Consider the following 22,339-nt stretch of genomic DNA (forward strand, 5'->3'; position numbering starts at 1 on the left):
ATGGCTTAAATAAGTTTACTAAACCCAGTTTCTTGCAAAAAAATCAAGTTGAGTAACACTCAAGCTTTTTCGAATAAATCTGAAAGTTGATTCTATGAATCAATCTTTTCTGTATTTATGAACCCAGAAGATACCTTTTCCCTTAGAAAATACAAATCAATTTCGAAGTGTTTAGTTCATTCATGAAAGACAGGATTAGTTGCTATTGATATAGCAACACTACTGTCACAATACACTTTTATGGGAAATTTACAAGTCACATATAATTCATTAAGCACATTGACAATCCAAGCAAGTTCACAGGTGGCTAAGCACATTGCTCTATACTTAGCCCCTCCTATTGACCTAGAAACAGTGCTTTGTTTCTTGCTCTTCCAAGAAACAAGACTGTCTCCTAAGAAAATACAAAACCCAATTACCGACTTTCTAGTAACTGGACACTTTGCCCAGTCAAAATCAGCATAACACGACAATTCAAAACTAGTGCCTTTTATAAACATAAGACCTTTTCTAGGACTTAATTTCAAATATCTCAAAAGGCTTAAGGCACTTTTACGTAAACTACTAAGGGTTTATGCATGAATTGACTCAAATATTGAACAATATAACTAATGTCAGGACGGGTTAAGGACAAATACATTAATTTACCAATTAACTTTTGATAACTGGTAACATCCTCTAACTATTCCTTTTGTTCACTAACTTTATTGTTAACAACATGACTTAATTCAATTGGTGTGTTAACCGGGTTGCACCCATGATAACCAAACTCAGACAACAATTCCAAACAATATTTTCTTTGGTTTAAACATATACCAAAATTATCATCACTTCTAACCCTAGAAAATATTTAAGAATACCTGAATCTTTAATTTGGAAACTGTCACTTAGAAGCTTTTTAATCCTACTGATTTCCTCATCATTATTTCCATCAATTACAATATCATCAACGTATAAAAGTAGGACAACAAATATAGAACTGTTAGATAGAATATACAATAAATGGTCACAACAACTTTGCACAAAACCTACACTAACAAGAACATCAGTTAACTTTTCATTCCATTTACTCGGAGCTTGTTTTAACCCATATAAAGATTTAACAAGTTTACACACCTTGGTTTATTTTTAGAGTAGTAACCTATAGGAAGGGTCATATAAACATCCTCAGATATTGTCCCATACAAAAAAGAATTGTTAACATCCAATTGATATAACGACTAACCATTTTGTACAAGAAGAATCAAACACACATCTGACCGTAACCATTTTAACTACATGTGAGAAAGTCTCACCAAAATCTAACCCTTCTCTTTGGTTGTATCCCTTAGCAACCAAACGAGCCTTATATATCTCAATTTCCCCATTTGCTTTATATTTAACTTTATAAATTCACTAGCAGCCTATGGGTTTCCTATTAGCAGGTAAATCTATTAATTCCCATGTAAAGCTTCCATTTCTAGATTCATATGTTCAACCCATTTAGGATCTTTTGAAGCTTCACTATATGAACATGGTTCAACAGACTTATTTAAACTACTAATAAAACAAACATTATCAGCAGATAAACAAGCATAACTAACAACTTTACCTATGTCATATTTAAAACTACTATTAAGCACATAATCTTGAAAACGTTTAGGAACATAAGTATTTATAGAAGACCTTCTAAGACAAGTAAATGTTCCCTCAGGTGGGTTGACCTCAGCATCTGACACAGCAGTGTCCTCTGCCTTGCCAGACTCTGCCCTATCACTACTATCTACACTAGACTCTAAGTTATGACCTAAGTCAGTTGGTCTAGGAGTGGCAGATGTAGAGGGCATTGGCTGCTAATCATCACTGACTGTGTCATGAGATCTAATTGTACCCTCTTCATCAATAGGAGTTTGAGATACTTCGGGTGTGTATACTTCATACATATCAAAAAAATTTACATGATTTAAACTTTTATCAATAACCGCTTGATCAATTTTATCACTAAGGAGTTTAGACTTAAAAGGATAAACATGCTCATAAAACTTTACATCTCTAGAAAAAAAGTTTTTTTTCTCATCTAAACTCCAAATTTTTTAACCTTTTTTAACATTTGAATATCCAATAAGAACACACTTATCAGCATGATAAGCAAATTTATCAGACCCATTTAAGACTATGCTAAAGCATAAACACCCAAAAGACCTCAAATGGGACAAGGATGGTTCAAAACCAAACATAAGTTCATAAGGACTCTTTCCAACTAACACAGAAGACGGAAGCCTGTTGATTAAATACATAACAGTTAGCACACAATCACTCCAAAATCTCAGCGGTAGACCACCCTGGAACATCAGGGCTCTGGCTATGTTTAAAAGATGCCTATGTTTCTGTTCAGCTACACCATTTTGATGTGGTGTATATGAACAGGAAGTCTGATGTATAATACTCTTTTCCATACAAAAAATATTCATCTGATTATTCACAAATTCAGTTCCATTATCACTACGAAACACTTTTATTTTTGTCTTAAACCAAGTTAAAACAAGTTCATAAAAAACTTTTAAATTTTCAAAAACTTCCATTTTATTTTTAAGTAAATAACACCAAACTGATCTAGAATAATCATCAACAACAGTTAAAAAAATACTTGTACCCTTCATAACTAGTAACTCTATAAGGACCCCATAAGTCTTAAGTGTATTAGATCACCGACACTTTTAGACTTATGATCACTTAATGGAAAAGGTACCCTAACTTGTTTAGATTTGTGACAAATTTCACATGGACCATGTTCAACATATTTAATACCTATACTATCTTTTATAACAACCAGAACATGATCTGAAGGGTGTCCTAACCTACTGTGCCACATATTGGACTTTAAAACACTATTAAAACACATATTCACAGAATTACCATGCCTACCAACAAAGTATAGCCCATTATCTTGACTACCAATCACCAGGATTTTCTTTGATTTCAAATCCTGTAGCATGTAATTATTCTCATTAAACAAAACAACAAGTAAGCACAACTGAGTTACACCTACCCCAATGGGCAGACAAGACATCATCATCCTTAGGTTTCTCACATTTACCATCTATAAAACCATATTTATTTTTAGCTTCTAGTGCAAGCTTCATTGCACTAACCCAAACTGTATAGTTTTCTGTACCTTTAAGTTTTATACTAACAATGGTCAATGCACTAGAATCACTAGGATGCAAGTAAAGAGGGGACCCTATGACTAATCTACTAATGAGAGTAACAGATGTACTAGTATCACCCATATTGACAAATAACACAATAAGCAGACAAACAAACACTATATAAACAGATGACAAACAAAAGAACACAAGTTATCAAATAGATAACTAATCATAGAAGAACAACCAATCAAGATGCAAAACCCTAAGGCGAAGCTGTATCAGTGTCCAGATTCCAGGTTCGTCACTTATAGTGCCTGGATAGGTCTTTATATAGGAGCCACTCTCTAACAAATGAGATAACAACAACTGAATAATAACAACTACCAGAACAATCTGAACAGAGATATATCATAGAATAATCAGTAAACAGAAAACAACAAGTAAGACCACAGATAGACTGGTCCTCACTACCCTAGTATTAACTAAACAAAAACAACAATCAAGCCAGTCCTCACTACCCCAACATCAACTATCTCAACAACAGAAAATAAAGAACACAAATGGAAAGATCTTACAGAGGGTGCGTATAACTCCAAGAGAGATCATAACCATAGTTTTCAAGAACTGCAAGATCTAATCAAGCCACAATCAATCAAAACAAACCTGGTCAGTTTGCCCTGAACCTTTTAGGGTTACAGAGACCAACACATGTCTTCAAACAAACAGAAGACAAGAGATCTCCTTCTTCAACACCAACAAACCCTAATTAGGGTTTGTGTTACACAAAATCCGAACAGGTTTTACAAGATCTATACCTTCACACACTTCAAGAAAGAGATCTAATAGAACACACAAGAAGAAATAACCAAAAACAGATCAAAAAACTCTAGAACACAGTGGAAATCCCAAAAATCAGATTCATGAGCTATGCGATAGCTCTGATACCATGTCAAATGGTATGAATATTCAACACAACATAAAGAACAACACATAACAAAAAGAGAAGCGACAAAAAACGGCGATGAAAATCTCATTGATTAACCTAAACCAAAAACACCCCCAAACCCCAGATCTCACAATTTGTGAGACCTGAAATCATACAAAGTACAATACAGATACACTTAGATGATCATCGACTGATGATCATCAACACATGAAGATCAAACTCTCAAAACAGTTGAGAGTTTTACACTGAACAATCTTCAACAATACGGAAACAAACTGAACAAACCCTAATATCGCTAGAGAACCAGAGAGAGAAACGTGAGAGTGAAAATTCGGGGAACTGAACAACTGCGCAAACCTTTCTCCTTTTATATGTCCAGACTTTAACGTTAACACTTTAGCCCAAATCTATGCAAGGAGATGATCGCAATCCCTAAAACATTATATACAACCCCCTTGAACTTTAACAACCTGTCACACTTAATCCACACCATTACAACCATAATAACAAAACGTAACAACTTGTCAAAAAAACATAAGTCCAGTTATAATAAGCCCAACAATGTATAACAAGCCAAGCCCACTAACGTTTAATTGTTACCAACCCATCAATGGGCAACCCAATAAATAAAACATATGAATTAATTCTCTTCTTTTAATAAATCTCAATATACATAATCTTTTTCCACCTAGCTACCAAAATTTCCTTTTTTGCTCTCTAGAATCATGAAGACAGTAGTAGTTACAGAACATTCAAATCACTACACCCTAGCTATAACCATCTAAATCTCACAAAAACTTTTATTCATACTCAAAACCTAAAATACCACCTCTAGTTCTCAACAACAACAACGAGAAACAAAAAGATAAAAAAAAAGCGAAAGAACAATAATCATACCAGTGCTCAATCACGACAGTTTGGAACCATCGAATGCCACAAACTCGCGAATATCAAACTGACATTAGTTCATGCATCATGTTAACGAACACCATACTAAAATCACAATCAGACAAAGTGCTGATTACTGAACTAATCATAATGGCGTATATGAATGAATTAGAATCAATTTTTTATATCAAAACTGAACTTCTACTTCAATTGAAATCGTTGTCAACTGAAAATTTATGTGTTGGTTCATGATTAATTATTGCTGGTGGTTCATATTAATAGGGTTTGGCATATACTTTAGGTTCACTAAACTGTGTTTGCTTATCAACATCAAAAGCAATTCACATATACCAACTGTTTGCTTGAACTGTATAACCATTGTTATGTGGCATGCTATGATGTTGTGATACGTGAATGAGGGATAGAGTTGGAAGAAATTTAGCGAGTGTTGAAAAATTTACACTGTGACTCTTGAAATGGCATATTAGAAACCGGAGTAAATTACATTTTTGTTCATCCGATTTGCTTAATAATGTATTATAGATACCGGAACAAAATTATTTTTAATAAAACTGGGAAGTTCTAATCCTTCACATCGTAAGTTAAAGGGTCGTTATGTAAATAGTTATAGATAGTTGTGTAAATTACACTTTTCGTCCTTTATATTTGTATCAGATTTCAATGGATAGCCTTTAACTTTAATAATTACAGTCACAATCGTTTATTTGTGAAACATGTTACACCGTAGGTCCTTTGTGTAACACCCCGAAAATAAAAATTCTTATATTACAAATATGTTGTAAATAAATAAGTGAAACAAACTAACTGGGAATGACACTAATCTAGTTAGATGATGACTTATGAGTAGTTAAGGAGTTAAAACAAAATAAAAACGAAACTTGAGGGGCCAAAAGTGTTTAATTTGAAACTAATATTAATAAAAAAAATTAAAACTCAAACACACTTGTGTGTGCTGAGATCAAACCAGATAAGAAGGGGGGGCGGGGCGACCAGGGTTCTTCAAAACCCTAACTTCCACAAAACTCATAAATTGAAGGTTCAGATCTGATCCAAAACGAAATCCGAGCTAAGATTAGTGATCTCCATTGCAAGGGGGTCATAAGGTATGTAAATTTTGATAAGAAATCTCTACTTGAAATTCTCATGATTCTAGGGAAATTGAAATCTGTTGATGCATGATTGTTAAATGAATAGATTAAGGATGATATAGTGTCTAGGAGTAAACCCTAGACAACAATAAGTGAAATCATGTCTAATCTCTGAAAATTTCATGAACACATTGAAGGTGATTCATGGGTTTTGTGAGAAATAGATGAACACTAGGGTTTAGAAGGCTATTCTAGTGTAATTTGATTCATAGAAACTGATTTCTGAAAAAAATTTGATGTTTAATTCAATATATGATAACTCAATTAATGTTAATCGAGGCTAAGTGACAAGCCATGAACTAGAATATAAAAGATATAAAATCCCGCTCTTTAAGTGTTTGTAGAAATGCCTCAAAGAAGGCTCGAACCTGAAATTTAAAGTTAAAAACGCATAATTGTGATGTTTGGGCGAATTATGCGATATATGATTGAAAAGAGTTCTAACCGCGTCATGATTGAACACTATAGGAAAAGATACCGGAACGTCGAGCAGACAAGCCGGTGGCGATTTGCGTTTGAAGGGCGTGCTCTAAAGGTATGTAACTTAACTCGTTACATTAAGTGAATTGTTGTTAAATTATGTATAGTCGCATTGTATAATAAAACTTGCGTTGATTATAGCGACCATTATCGTTACTTAAATTCATAGGATTAGAGTTAGCAAGAAACTGTTTGGTAGTCATCATATTGGAGGATTCCATAAGATGAGCCAACGGGTCGAATAATAGTGTAAATTGTAGTATAAGTGTTTTAATAGTTAGCCATGGCGATAACATTCACAAGAGCATTAAACCATGGGATTGGTAAAGAAATGCGGGTGATGATAAGTCCCAGATGATGGGTATAAGGCGCCATAGGCTTACTAGTGAAACGATAATAAAATGGGTGTCGTTAGAGTGGGTCGAATAAATGCATAGTGATTTTTAGTCGTTCGACCCGTAAATCAAATTTTCGGTATGATAATTATAATAGGCACGTCGGTAATGAATTTACAGACGTATAGGAAAACGTATCACCTAAAACGGACAACCGAGCGAAAAGTTATGAGTATTTGAAGTTGGATTTGTGAATTTCCGGAACTGGGCAAATATGCAGGTCCAGAAACTGGACTTGCTGGAAAACGTATTCCCCCGCTCCATGCGAGGGGAACATAGGAAATTGGCGCGACACGCGGGGGCACCCGCGCCACGCGAAGGTCCCTCGCGACACGCGACAGGACAACTTTTAAAATTTTATTTTATTTTTCAAGATTCGATACTAGAACTTGTTTATATGATCTAATTCAATGTCAAAACTAACATTTTGAATGGTTTTGACTTTAGGTGATAAGGGGGACTTTACGGATGGCGATCAAGCAAGTTTTGAAGAACCGAACACAACCTTTGAAGCTTCCGCGTTATCATAACTTTATTAGACAATGTTTTTGGGTGTAAACAATTTGCTAATCATGTCATGAACGTTTAAGCTAGTCGGTAGTTGACTAGTATATGGTCACTTTAGAATTTTGTTTTGGTAACTATGTTTTAATTAAGACACTTTTTATATAAAATCTTATGATTTATTATTAAAGTCAAGTAGTAATTAGGTGGATGTTACAAGTTGGTAATCAGAGCTCCAGGTTGTCAACAAAGTGTTCGGTTCAAGCTTGATCGATCGTCCGGTAAGAATTAATTAATTACTTTAGTAGATTTTATCTTATGTAAGAAAGGAGATGTGAATCAATGTGCATGGGAAGAGCGTGTTAACACACTCAAACCCGGAAAGTGCACCAAATGTGAATGGTTAAAGCAAGTTATGGACTTGGCTAAACCAAAGCAAATAAAGTTATGTTATAAATGAAATGTTTAATGATTAATGTAAACATTTCAGTTTCAAGATGACGGAAAGAAACGATGATGATCCGGTGCCGACAAGCACCGAACAAATGAAATAATTAATTGCTGAAGAAGTGGGGAAGGCAATCGAAGGTAGTCTATCCGGGTTTATAGACAAAATTCAAAACAGGGTGTTATTACTAGTCGAAGAACGAGTCAAAAGTTTGGAAGATAGTGTCAACCTCATGAAGCAGAAATCGGGAGAACGTAAAGGGTGTTCGTACAAAGAGTTCATGGCGTGTAAACCGCCAATCTACAATGGGGAGGTTGACCCGATAATATGCCAGAGATGGTTAAGCGATGTTGAAGGAGTGTCTAAAAGGACCCATTGTGACGTAAGTGACTTTTTCGCTTACGGAACGGGTCAGTTGAGGGGTCAAGCCAAAGATTGGTGGGACAATAAAAAGAAGGAAATAGGAGTCGAAGCGGCGAGGGTTATGACTTGGGATGAGTTTAAGGTGCCGTTCCTTAAACACCATAGTCCCAAAGCGGTTATTAACAAGATCAAGGAAGAATTAATCCAGCTAAGGCAAAAGGGTGAAACAATCGATAAGATCACGGGCTGAGTGCTGAATACTGGGAGTTCATGACTCCGTCAAAATACGAAACCCTCATGGAGATTATCAACATCGCTCGAGAGCGGGAAATCGAGTTGAAGAAACAGATTGAGAGGGGCGAGCGAAGGGCACATGATGTGAATCCAAGCCCTACAAAGAAAGCTCGAACTATGGAATCGGGAAAAAGGTGGATGCTAAAGGCGGGTCTCCAAGTTGTAAAGTGTGTGGGAAAGGGCACAAGGGAGAGTGTCGGTTCAAAGACAAACCGTGCCCCATATGTAGTAAAACGGGGCACATGGCGTGTCTATGCCCTGGTAAAGTCTCGGTTTGCTACAAATGTTATCAGCCCGGCCACAAAAAGTCCGAATCCCCAGACTTAGTTGGAAAGAGAGATGTTAAAGAATCTCCAGCAGAAGCTCCAAAGGCGAAGGCTAGGTCCTTCCAACTCACCGCGGCTAAAGCGAAAACAGAACCCGATGTGGTCTCAGGTACATTCACAATAAACTCAATTCCTGCACGTGTATTGTTTGATACGGTGCGAATAAATCCTTCATTTCACATGGATTTATTTGACATCCTTCATTTGTATTGACGAAATTATCTGTGCCCTTAGAAGTTGAAATAGGGGACAACAAAAGTTTTATAGTTTGCGATATTTGTCGAGGCTGCAAATTAAGCATCGATGATGAAGAATACTTGATAGACCTAATCCCGATGTCAATGGGGGAGTTTCAAGTAGTCGTTGGGATGGATTGGCTATCTCAGCACCACGCAAAGGTCGTGTGTTTTCGTAAGGAGATAAAGCTAACATCTCCAAGAGAAAAACACGTCACTATCTATAACGAAAAAGGAGGTAACCCCATAATATGCTCGATATTGAAAGCTCACAAGCTTATGAAGCAAGGATGTAAGGCATTTATGATATACGCGAATGAGCCTGAGAAAGTATCACTGAAGATTGGAGACGTACCGGTAGTACCGGACTTCGAAGATGTATTTCAGGAAGATTTACCGGGGATACCGCCCGAACGAGAAGTAGAGTTCGGAATCGAATTGATTCCGGGCGCGAAACCCATAGCTAAAGCACCGTACCGACTCGCGCCGTCGGAATTACAAGAATTGATGTCACAAATTCAAGACCTGCTCGATAAAGGATTCATAAGGCCGAGTGTGTCTCCTTAGGGCGCACCGGTGCTATTCGTGAAAAAGAAAGATGGAAGCATGCGCATGTGTATCGATTACCGGGAGTTAAACAAACTCACGGTAAAGAATCGATACCCGCTTCCAAGAATAGACGGTCTATTCGACCAATTACAAGGTGCGAACTGGTTTTCAAAAATTGACCTTAGATCGGGGTATCACCAACTAAAGGTCAAGGAGGAAGATGTGCCGAAGACGGCTTTCCGCACGCGATACGGACATTACGAGTTCCTCGTGATGTCATTCGGGCTGACAAATGCACCCGCGGCTTTCATGGACCTAATGAACCGGGTTTGCAAGCCAATGTTGGATAAATCGGTAATCGTATTTATTGATGATATTCTGGTGTACTCGAAAAGTGAAGCAGAACATGCACACCACTTACAAGAGGTGTTAGAGACACTCAGACGAGAAAGGTTGTATGCGAAATTCTCTAAGTGCGCCTTTTGGTTACGAGAGGTGTAATTCCTTGGCCACATCATAAGTGTCGATGGAATATTGGTAGACCCGTCAAAGATTGAGGCTGTGTCAAAGTGGAATCCCCCGAAGAACCCCTCGGAAATTAGAAGTTTCTTAGGGCTTGCGGGATATTACAGGAGATTTATTCAGGACTTCTCCAAGACTGCATCGCCGTTAACTAAGTTAACTCGAAAAGAGGAGAAATTTATTTGGGATGTCGAACAAGAAAGAGCGTTCCAAGCTCTAAAAGAGAAGTTAACTCAAGCTTCGGTATTAACATTGCCGGACGGGGCCGAAGACTTGGTGGTATATTCGGATGCCACACTATCGGGGCTCGGATGCGTTTTGATGCAACGGGGCAAAGTTGTAGCTTATGCCTCGAGGCAATTGAAGATACATGAAAAGAAATATCCCATGCATGATCTCGAATTGGCTGCGGTGGTGTTTGTGTTAAAAATATGGAGGCACTATTTATATGGGGTAAAGTGCACCATATTCACCGATCACAAGAGCTTGAAATACTTCTTCGATCAAAAGGAGTTAAATATGCGACAGAGGCGATGGTTAGAAACGGTGAAGGATTTCGACTGTGAAATACACTATCATCCCGGAAAGGCAAATGTGGTGGTGGATGCTCTGAGCAGAAAAGCGGACTATGTCCCAATACGAGTAAGGTCGATGCAGCTTGTGGTGACCTCGGGTATACTTGAACGTATCCGAGAAGCGCAAGTAAAAGCAGTGTAAGAGGAGAACTGGAAGAAGGAAAGAATAATCAGCCAGTTAAAAGATTTGTCGGATGGAAGGAACGGGTTGAAGACTCGATCCGGAAGAATATGGGTTCCAAATTCTTGTGGAGTGAAGAAGCTTGTACTTGATGAAGCTCATAAATCCCGATATTCTATTCATTCGGGTGCGACCAAGGTGTACAATGATCTGAAACAAAACTATTGGTGGTCCGGAATGAAGAGGGATGTGGTAAAATACGTGGAGAAGTGCTTGACTTGCTTACAAGTCAAGGCGGAACACCAAAAACCATATGGAAAACTGCAACCTTTGGAGATCCCGGTTTGGAAATGGGAACATATCACTATGGACCTATTGACCAAACTACCTAAAACGATTCGGGGATTTGATGCTATATGGGTGATTGTGGATAGATTGACGAAGAGTGCACATTTTATTCCTATACGCGAAACATATACTTCGGAAAAGATGTTCGAGGTATATACAAACGAAATGGTGGCACGTCACGGAGTACCGGTATCCATTGTGTCGGATAGAGATACCCGGTTTACTTCAATTTTTTGGCGAGATTTTCAAGAACAAATGGGAACGAAACTCTTCATTAGCACCGCCTACCATCCTCAGACGGATGGGCAGAGTGAAAGAACAATACAGACGCTAGAGGATATGTTACAGGCATGTATCATCGACTTCGGTGGAAGTTGGGATGTTTATCTACCTTTGGCCGAATTTTCGTATAACAATAGTTACCATTCGAGTGTCGGCATGGCACCTTACGAGATGCTATATGGTAGAAAATGCAGAACCCCGGTGTGTTGGGGTGAAGTGGGTCTGTGTGAGTTGGCACATAAAGACATAATTCAGGCCACTAATGAGAAAATTGAAGTGGTACGAGCCCATTTGAAAGCAGCCCAAGATAGGCAAAAGTCATATGCCGACAAAAGACGAAGACCAATTGAATTTCAGATAGGCGACATGGTTATGTTAAAAGTTTCCCCATGGAAGGGCGTTATCAGATTCAGAAAAAGAGGGAAACTAAGCCTGAGGTTTATCGGGCCATTTAAAATCATCGAACGGGTTGGCAAGGTGGCTTATCGCCTCGAGCTACCAGAAGAGTTGAGTGGAATACATGGCGCGTTCCACGTGTCTCAGTTGCGAAAATTTTTAGCGGAGGAAACAACTTATATCCATTACGATGATACCGAGGTGGATAATAGCCTAAATTATGCGGTAAGGCCATTAGAGATCCTAGATCGAAAGGTTAAGCACTTGCGAAATAAGAGGATTGATCAAGTTAAGATCAAATGGGAGCATAGGAAAGGTTCAGACACTACATGGGAGTCCGAAGAGGAGATGCGACGTCTCTACCCTACACTATTCGGTACGTACTCTGGTTTCGGGGACGAAACCCTTTTAAGGGGGGGTGGACTTGGACACCCCGAAAATACAAATTCTTACATTACAAATATGTTCTAAATAAATAAGTGAAACAAACTAACTAGGAATGACACTAATCTAGTTAGATGATGACTTATGAGTAGTTAAGGAGTTAAAAAAAATAAAAACGAAACTTGAGGGGCCAAAAGTGTTTAATTTGAAACTAATATTAATAAAACAAAAAAAAATTAAAACTCAAACACACTTGTGTGTGCTGAAATCAAACCAGACAAGAAGGGGGGCGTCTAGGGTTCTTCAAAACCCTAACTTCCACAAAACTCATAAATTGAAGGTTCAAATCTGATCCAAAACGAAATCCGAGCTAAGATTAGTGATCTCCATTGCAAGGGGGTCATAAGGTATGTAAAATTTGATAAGAAATCTCTACTTGAAATTCTCATGATTCTAGGGAAATTGAAATCTGTTGATGTATTGTAAGGACCGCTTTTCGATAATAATAGATTAACTACATAAACAAGATTTTTGGGAACATCGAAATGCAACTTTGACACTTAATAGAAATTTTTACAAAAATTGGGCATGACCCATTCGTAAAACGGACATACCCCCTGTTTTGACATAACATTCAACGTTTACATAAAACCATTCCAACAAAAGTAATGAATTTTTAAGTCTAAAACCTTTCAACAAAGTTTAACAAAGTAACAAAACATGGACCCAAAAGTATGCATATAAGTTGCGGAAGCGCTTGGTATTATAAGGCTTGAACATGTGCTCGTCCCATGACTCCAAATCGCCTATAGAGGTGCTTTACCTACATTAACATTCACAATTTAATAAGTTAGTTATTTCCATAGAAAATCATAACCTTTCGTTTTAGCTTTATCCACATAAAACATTCTTACTCTCAAGCATACAACAACCCAATAATTGGGCTAAGCATAACCACTCTCGTAGAGAGTTTGACATACGCATTCGACCCGTGTAATTGGGTTTAGCATAAACACTCTCGTAGAGAGCTAAGCATACGCATTCGACCCATGAAATTGGGTTTAGCATAAACACTCTCGTAGAGAGCTAAGCATACACATTCAACCCGTGAAATTGGGTTTAGCATAAACACTCTCGTAGAGAGCTAAGCATACACATTCAACCCGTGAAATTGGGTTTAGCATAACTCAACACTATTTTCATTAACATACCCAAATCCACAAGGGATTTGTCGTTTACTTACTACATTGTCAAACTCGTTATACAAGGATAACTTTTACAACGAAATTTTATATAAATAGGAAATATAATAAAGACTCGTATGACACGAAGCATACCTCGATCTTGTGCTCCTTCCGCTTGCTTAGTGCTTGTACCTTCTTCTTTCACGCCTACATTAGAACATTCGTTCACTTTATTTAGTTTGTGGCATCATTATACTATTTCCACATAAATTCTTCTTTTAGGCATTTCATCGAACACTTGGTAAGCATCATACATAAGGCACAAGGTACAAGTTTACTAAGCATGTTCTTACTAGCTTATCACCACACAAAATCACCTTCCTCTAAATTCACATAATTCCCATTCTAAATTCAGTTTATCTAGCATTCAAGCATCACAACAATTTCACATATCAACTAAAACATGATCATATTCCTTATGAACCTCCTACTAGTAACATAATCTTTACAAAGTGGGTTTTCACTACATTTTTCATACAATCCTAAATTCAAGCATGATTCTTGTTCTAAAAGCAAGTTTTAACTCAGATTTATCACAATTTACACAAGGAATCGAGATTGGGTTTTACCCCTTTTTCAATAATTCACAAATTTCAGGAAATTTAACTTACCACTCAAGAGATTAGGGTTAGCTAATCACAATTTAGGGATCATGCACTGAATTAACTTATGATCTTGAGTTGGATTGCTTGATTTCTTGAGCTAGGGTTTCCCCCTCCCTCCTGCTTGTTCGATCGCTCCCAGACACACGAACTGTGTGTTTGGGATGTTTATTGTTTTTATTTATTTAGTTAAATGAAATTTTACATTTTCACCCCCTTCACTTATTTGCTAGTTACAAGTCTAACCTTTAACCACATTTAGCTATGATCTCACCATAATTCCTTAACTACATTAAGTTTAATATTATTTTCCTTTTTATACTCATCATTTATCGTTTTTGGGGTATTGTGAATCCCGTTTAGAGCAGGCGGTAATTCCAATCGATACGCAACCCTTCCAACCCGAGCCAAAATTTTGAACGGCCCAATGTAACGAGGACCTAGCTTTCCCCGTTTGCGAAAACGGATTATACCCTTCCATGGGGACACCTTTAGCAAGACAAAATCACCAACTTGGAACTCGATAGGACGCCTTCTCTTGTCTGCATAAGCTTTTTGTCGATCTTGAGCTGCTTTCAACCTTGTTCTAACCATTTCAATCTTTTCATTCGTTACTGCTATTAAATCACTTGGTGCAAGCTCCCTTTGTCCCACTTCGCCCCAACATACGGGAGTCCTACATTTTCTCCCGTATAATAGTTCGTAAGGTGCCATTTGAATACCACTATGGTAACTGTTGTTATAAGAAAACTCGACCAGGGGCAATTGGTCGTCCCAACTTCCTCCAAAATCTAAGGCACACGCCCTCAACATATCAACGAGCGTTTGAATGGTTCTTTCTGACTGGCCGTCAGTTTGAGGGTGGTAGGCGGTACTTATGTGCAGCTTCGTACCCACACTCTCGTGAAACTTCCGCCAGTAACGAGAAGTAAATCTAGTGTCCCGATCCGAGACAATCGACACGGGCACTCCATGACGGGATATGATCTCGTTCATATAAATTTCTGCCATTTTCTCGGAAGAGTAAGCTTCTTTGATGGGTAAAAAGTGAGCGCTTTTTGTAAGTCGGTCTACGATTACCCATATTGTATCATGCCCTTTCTTTGTTTTAGGAAGTTTGGTTATCAAATCCATCGTTAGCTCCTCCCACTTCCATACTGGTATCTCCAGAGGTTGTAATTTCCCATATGGCTTTTGATGTTCTACTTTGACTTGGGAGCATGTTAAGCATTTCGCGACGTATTTAACTACGTCACGCTTCATACCCGGCCACCAATAGTTGGTTTTCAAGTCTCGATACATCTTTGTAGCCCCGGGATGGACCGAATATCGAGACTTATGTGCCTCGTCGAGCAAGGCAGCTTTGACTTCGCAGAATCGCGGAATCCAAATTCGGCCGAACCGCGTCTTAAGCCCGGTCGAATTTTCTTCTAGATTATCGATCACACCTTTTAGTCGTTCCCTCTTCAGGTCTTCCGCTCCGAGCGACTTTATCTGGGATTCGCGTATCGCCTCGAGTAATCGTGGCGTAACTATCATCTTCATGGATTTCACTCTTACGGGAGGTGGATACTCTTTACGGCTTAATGCGTCGGCTACTACATTTGCCTTCCCCGGATGGTAGAGGATATCACAATCATAATCTTTGATAAGTTCCAGCCACCTCCGCTGCCTCATATTTAGGTCTCTTTGTTCAAAGAAATATTTAAGGCTTTTGTGGTCCGAGTAAATGGTGCATTTTGCCCCATATAGATAATGCCTCCAAATCTTTAATGCAAACACTACTGCCGCTAATTCCAAGTCGTGTGTGGGGTAATTCACCTCATGAGGCTTCAATTGTCGCGAAGCATAAGCGATAACTCTCCCTCTTTGCATTAGAACACAGCCCAATCCCTGGTGTGAAGCGTCTGAATAGACCACCAGGTCTTCGGTTCCGTCTGGTAACGTTAGGATCGGAGGACTTGATAGTTTTTCTTTCAACATTCGAAAAGCCTCCTCCTGTTCTTTTTCCCATACATACTTCTCTTTCTTTCTTGTCAATTTTGTTAAGGGTAAGGCTATCTTGGAAAAATCTTGTATGAACCTTCGGTAGTATCCAGCAAGACCCAGAAAACTTCTTATCTCTGTTGGATTTTTCGGAGGAACCCACTTCATTACAGCATCGATCTTTGAAGGATCAACCATAACACCCTCCGCATTTATCACATGCCCCAGAAACTGTACCTCCCTAAGCCAAAAGGCACACTTTGGAAATTTTGCGTAGAGCTTCTCCTTACGGAGAGTTTCAAGTACTTCACGCAAATGTACAGCATGTTCGTCTTTGCTTCGTGAATAAACCAAAATGTCATCTATGAATACAATTACCGATCTATCCAACATGGGTCGGCATACACGGTTCATAAGGTCCATAAATGCCGCCGGCGCATTTGTTAACCCAAAGGACATAACTAAAAATTCATAATGTCCGTAACGGGTTCTAAATGCGGTCTTTGGAATGTCTTCTCCTCGTACTCTAACCTGATGGTACCCCGATCGCAGATCTATCTTGGAGAACCAACTCGCCCCTTGTAACTGATCGAAAAGGTCGTCAATTCTAGGTAAAGGGTAGCGGTTCTTTATGGTTAGCTTATTTAACTCCCTATAGTCGATGCACATGCGCATCAACCCGTCTTTCTTCTTAACAAATAAGACGGGCGCTCCCCAAGGCGACACACTTGGGCGTATAAAGCCTTTGTCTAGGAGGTCTTGTATTTGTGTCATTAATTCCCGCATTTCCGTGGGAGCTAATCTATAGGGAGCCTTCGCGACTGGTTTCGCATCCGGATTCAATTCGATATTGAACTCCACTTCTCGCTCGGGAGGGAGTCCCGGCAATTCCTCCGGGAATACATCCGGAAATTCGTTCACAACTTCAACATCTTCAAGCTTTGGGGAGCTTTGTTGAGTATTTACTACGTAAGCTAAGTATGCTCTACTCCCATTGAGCACGTACTTAGTGGCTTGAACGAGAGTACATAGCTTCGCTTCTATCTTTCTTTCGCCTTGTACATTTAATCGTCTTCCACTTGGGGCTCGGAGATGTATGGTTTTGGTTTCACAATTTATCTCCGCGTGGTTTTGAGACATCCAATCCATACCCACTATTACTTTGAATTCCCCCAAGATCATGGGAATAAGATCAATAGCAAACTCCTCATCCTCAATGGTCAATTTACAATTTTTACATATTTCGTGCAACAAGAAACTTTTGCTATCTGCTATCTCTACTTCTAAGGGCATCGACATTCGTTCAATCTTAAAGGATGGACGTTGAACAAGTTCACTAGAGATAAACGACATGGTAGCTCCGGTGTCAAACAAAACGTAAACCGGTGTAGAATTTATTAGAAAAATACCTGAAACCACATTTGGTTGGGACTTGGCTTCTTCAGACGTGATCTGATACATTCTCCCCTTTGCCCTAGAACCCTCTTGCTTCTTATCTTCTTTCTTTGACCCTTGTTGAAGCTTTGGACATTCCGACTTGATATGCCCTTTTTCGAAACAGTTGAAACAAGTCTTTGGGTTGTCCGGGCATTGATAGGACGAATGCCCCTCCTTACCGCATTTAAAGCACCCCTTCTTACCTAGCAAACACTCTCCGGTATGGAGCTTTCCACACGTCTTGCATGGCGTAATCCCACCTTTCGACTTACCCTTTCTTCCTTGATCCTGAAACTTCCCCTTTTTGGATGGACTAAAACTTGCCCCTTTTTCACTCGGCCTCTTTTCACCTCGCTCCTCTTGCCTTTTTAATTTCGATCTCTCTATCCCGCGCTAAATCAATGAGCTCTTCAAGAGTTTCACATTTTGAGGGAGTGATGAACTCTCTAACTTCTGCTTTTAACACGCCATAGAAGCGACTTATCTTCATCCTCTCGGTTGTTACCAATTCTCCACAGAACTTCATCTTATCCATAAAATTGTTTGCTATTTCATTCACTGATTCGTTTTTCTGCCGGAGGCGTAAGAAATCCTCCTGAATCTTGTCGATCGCCGACTGAGGACAATGATATCTCATGAAGGGCCCCTTGAACTCTTGCCAAGTCATAGCTTGCAGCCTATCTTCGCCTATTTCCTTGCTGTGCGCATCCCACCAATCTTTCGCTTGATGGGTTAGTAAACCGGTAGCGAACATCACTTGGTCCTCCTTATCGCACCGGCTTCGTATAAACACCGCCTCTATATTCGAGACCCATCTTTGACATTCGACTGGGTCAATTTTACCGTCATACGTCATCGGATGGCATGCCATAAAATCCTTGTAAGTGCACCTTCGTTCCTTACCTTTACTCTTGGATCCTTCGATTAATTCCTTCAACTCTTCGAACTTATTAGTCATCATAGCATCCACAACCCCTAGAACTCGGCTTTCTACTTCTTGAGCCAACCGTGGAAGATTGGCTTGTATAACCCCTTCCGCTACTTCTGTAACTCTGTTCTCGAATGCTTCTTGTCTAACCGCATCATTGTTATCATCATTATCATCATTGATATTTCTTGCATCGGCCATCTACACAACATCACATTTACATTTAACACAACTAACAAGCTTTCATTACGTCATAGTTCATTACTCCAAGTTTATTTCATTCACCTTCCCTTAGTTGAATTTTACTTGCCTTTTTAATTTTTACTATTTGTTCATATTATTCGACTCGTCACCTCCGATTATTTCGAGTTCATCACTTCATAATTTCTATTTATGGTTCCCCATACTTATGAAGTCCCACATGGACTTTTCATCACAATTTAGTAGGCTTTCAATCGATACGGGAACTTAGAATGGGTAAAACAAGGCAAATCAGCGAACCAATCCCACGCTAGCCGTCGGCGACGGCAGGGTAGCCCGTCGGCGACGGCTCTTAAAAATGGGCGTCGGGTAAAAAGGTCCGTAGACAGGAACTTAGGCCGTCGGCCAAAATAAGGCGTCGGCGACGGACCTACAGGGCGTCGGCGACGGCCTTCCCCTGATCATTTCGCTGCAACTTTATTTTTTTGTGTTTTAACCCATTTCCAGGTCCGTACCAGCTGCCCGGGTTCTGGAATTACTTGTTTTGATGCCCATAATTGTTACTTCACGTATTTAACTTAACCTTACATCTTAAACTCATAACATATACTAGCATTTATCGAAATCATACATTATTACCTCATTGGCGATCCGGGAGCGAGCACACTTTCGAACGAGCCATTGGTTTGAGTTCAAGCATCGCGTTAAAAGCTCGAATCCCTCAAACCATGGCTCTGATACCAACTTGTAAGGACCGCTTTTCGATAATAATAGATTAACTACATAAACAAGATTTTTGGGAACATCGAAATGCAACTTTGACACTTAATAGAAATTTTTACAAAAATTGGGCATGACCCGTTCGTAAAACGGACATACCCCCTGTTTTGACATAACATTCAACGTTTACATAAAACCATTCCAACAAAAGTAATGAATTTTTAAGTCTAAAACCTTTCAACAAAGTTTAACAAAGTAACAAAACATGGACCCAAAAGTATGCATATAAGTTGCGGAAGCGCTTGGTATTATAAGGCTTGAACATGTGCTCGTCCCATGACTCCAAATCGCCTATAGAGGTGCTTTACCTACATTAACATTCACAATTTAATAAGTTAGTTATTTCCATAGAAAATCATAACCTTTCGTTTTAGCTTTATCCACATAAAACATTCTTACTCTTAAGCATACAACAACCCAATAATTGGGCTAAGCATAACCACTCTCGTAGAGAGTTTGACATACGCATTCGACCCGTGTAATTGGGTTTAGCATAAACACTCTCGTAGAGAGCTAAGCATACGCATTCGACCCGTGAAATTGGGTTTAGCATAAACACTCTCGTAGAGAGCTAAGCATACACATTCAACCCGTGAAATTGGGTTTAGCATAAACACTCTCGTAGAGAGCTAAGCATACACATTCAACCCGTGAAATTGGGTTTAGCATAACTCAACACTATTTTCATTAACATACCCAAATCCACAAGGGATTTGTCGTTTACTTACTACATTGTCAAACTCGTTATACAAGGATAACTTTTACAACGAAATTTTATATAAATAGGAAATATAATAAAGACTCGTATGACACGAAGCATACCTCGATCTTGTGCTCCTTCCGCTTGCTTAGTGCTTGTACCTTCTTCTTTCACGCCTACATTTGAACATTCGTTCACTTTATTTAGTTTGTGGCATCATTATACTATTTCCACATAAATTCTTCTTTTAGGCATTTCATCGAACACTTGGTAAGCATCATACATAAGGCACAAGGTACAAGTTTACTAAGCATATTCTTACTAGCTTATCACCACACAAAATCACCTTCCTCTAAATTCACATAATTCCCATTCTAAATTCAGTTTATCTAGCATTCAAGCATCACAACAATTTCACATATCAACTAAAACATGATCATATTCCTTATGAACCTCCTACTAGTAACATAATCTTTACAAAGTGGGTTTTCACTACATTTTTCATACAATCCTAAATTCAAGCATGATTCTTGTTCTAAAAGCAAGTTTTAACTCAGATTTATCACAATTTACACAAGGAATCGAGATTGGGTTTTACCCCTTTTTCAATAATTCACAAATTTCAGGAAATTTAACTTACCACTCAAGAGATTAGGGTTAGCTAATCACAATTTAGGGATCATGCACTGAATTAACTTATGATCTTGAGTTGGATTGCTTGATTTCTTGAGCTAGGGTTTCCCCCTCCCTCCTGCTTGTTCGATCGCTCCCAGACACACGAACTGTGTGTTTGGGATGTTTATTGTTTTTATTTATTTAGTTAAATGAAATTTTACATTTTCACCCCCTTCACTTATTTGCTAGTTACAAGTCTAACCTTTAACCACATTTAGCTATGATCTCACCATAATTCCTTAACTACATTAAGTTTAATATTATTTTCCTTTTTATACTCATCATTTATCGTTTTTGGGGTGTTACATGTATGATTATTAAATGAATAGATTAAGAATGATATAGTGTCTAGGAGTAAACCCTAGACAACAATAAGTGAAATCATGTCTAATCTCTGAAAATTTCATGAACACATTGAAGGTGATTCATGGGTTTTGTGAGAAATTGATGAACACTAGGGTTTAGTAGGCTATTCTAGTGTAATTTGATTCATAGAAACTGATTTCTGAAAAAAAATTGATGTTTAATTCTATATATGATAACTCAATTAATGTTTATCGAGGCTAAGTGACAAGCCATGAACTAGAATATAAAAGATATAAAATCCCGCCCTTTAAGTGTTTGTAGAAATGCCTCAAAGAAGGCGCGAAACTGAAATTTAAAGTTAAAAATGCATAATTGTGATGTTTGGGCGAATTATGCAATATATGATTAAAAAGAGTTCTAACCGCGTCATGATTGAACTCTATAGGAAAAGATACCGGAACGTCGAGCGGACAAGTCGGTGGCGATTTGCGTTTGAAGGGCGTGCTCTAAAGGTATGTAACTTAACTCGTTACATTAAGTGAATTGTTGTTAAATTATGTATAGTCGCATTGTAAAATAAAACTTGCGTTGATTATAGCGACCATGATCGTTACTTAAATTCATAGGATTAGAGTTAGCAAGAAACCGTTTGGTAGTCATCATATTGGAGGATTCCATAAGATGAGCCAACGGGTCGAATAATAGTGTAAATTGTAGTATAAGTGTTTTAATAGTTAGCCATGGCGATAACATTCACAAGAGCATTAAACCATGGGATTGGTAAGGAAATGCGGGTGATGATAAGTCCCGGATAATGGGTATAAGGCGCCATAGGCTTACTAGTGAAACGACAGTAAAATGGGTGTAGTTAGTCGTTCGAACCGTAAATCAAATTTTCGGTATGATAATTATAATAGGCACGTCGGTAATGAATTTACAGACGTATAGGAAAAAATATCACCTAAAACGGACAATCGAGCGAAAAGTTATGAGTATTTGAAGTTGGATTTGTGAATTTCCGAAACTGGGCAAATATGCAGGTCCAGAAACTGGACCTGCTGGAAAATGTATTCCCCCGTGCCACGCGAGGGGAACATAGGAAATTGGCGCGACATGCGGGGGCACC

At 38.5% G+C, this 22,339-nt stretch overlaps 1 protein-coding gene and 1 long non-coding RNA gene across 2 annotated transcripts; both read right to left on the reverse strand.

Moving 5' to 3' along the window:
- Window positions 1–12,977: 12,977 nt before the first annotated feature.
- LOC110940878 lies at window positions 12,978–18,752 on the reverse strand. Its single transcript, XM_035989944.1, has 4 exons — window positions 18,129–18,752; window positions 17,596–18,016; window positions 13,692–13,745; window positions 12,978–13,177 (listed from the first exon to the last, which is right to left on the reverse strand). The coding sequence occupies exons 1-4, from the start codon at window positions 18,750–18,752 to the stop codon at window positions 13,161–13,163; spliced, it is 1,116 nt and encodes a 371-aa protein (XP_035845837.1). The 3' UTR covers window positions 12,978–13,160.
- An 807-nt stretch (window positions 18,753–19,559) lies between these two features.
- LOC110940877 lies at window positions 19,560–21,010 on the reverse strand. Its single transcript, XR_002593620.2, has 3 exons — window positions 20,873–21,010; window positions 20,355–20,408; window positions 19,560–19,840 (listed from the first exon to the last, which is right to left on the reverse strand). It is a non-coding gene; the product is annotated as an uncharacterized LOC110940877 (long non-coding RNA).
- Window positions 21,011–22,339: the final 1,329 nt, after the last annotated feature.

The sequence above is a fragment of the Helianthus annuus genome, chromosome 5, assembly GCF_002127325.2.
Source record: "Helianthus annuus cultivar XRQ/B chromosome 5, HanXRQr2.0-SUNRISE, whole genome shotgun sequence".
NCBI lineage: Eukaryota > Viridiplantae > Streptophyta > Magnoliopsida > Asterales > Asteraceae > Helianthus > Helianthus annuus.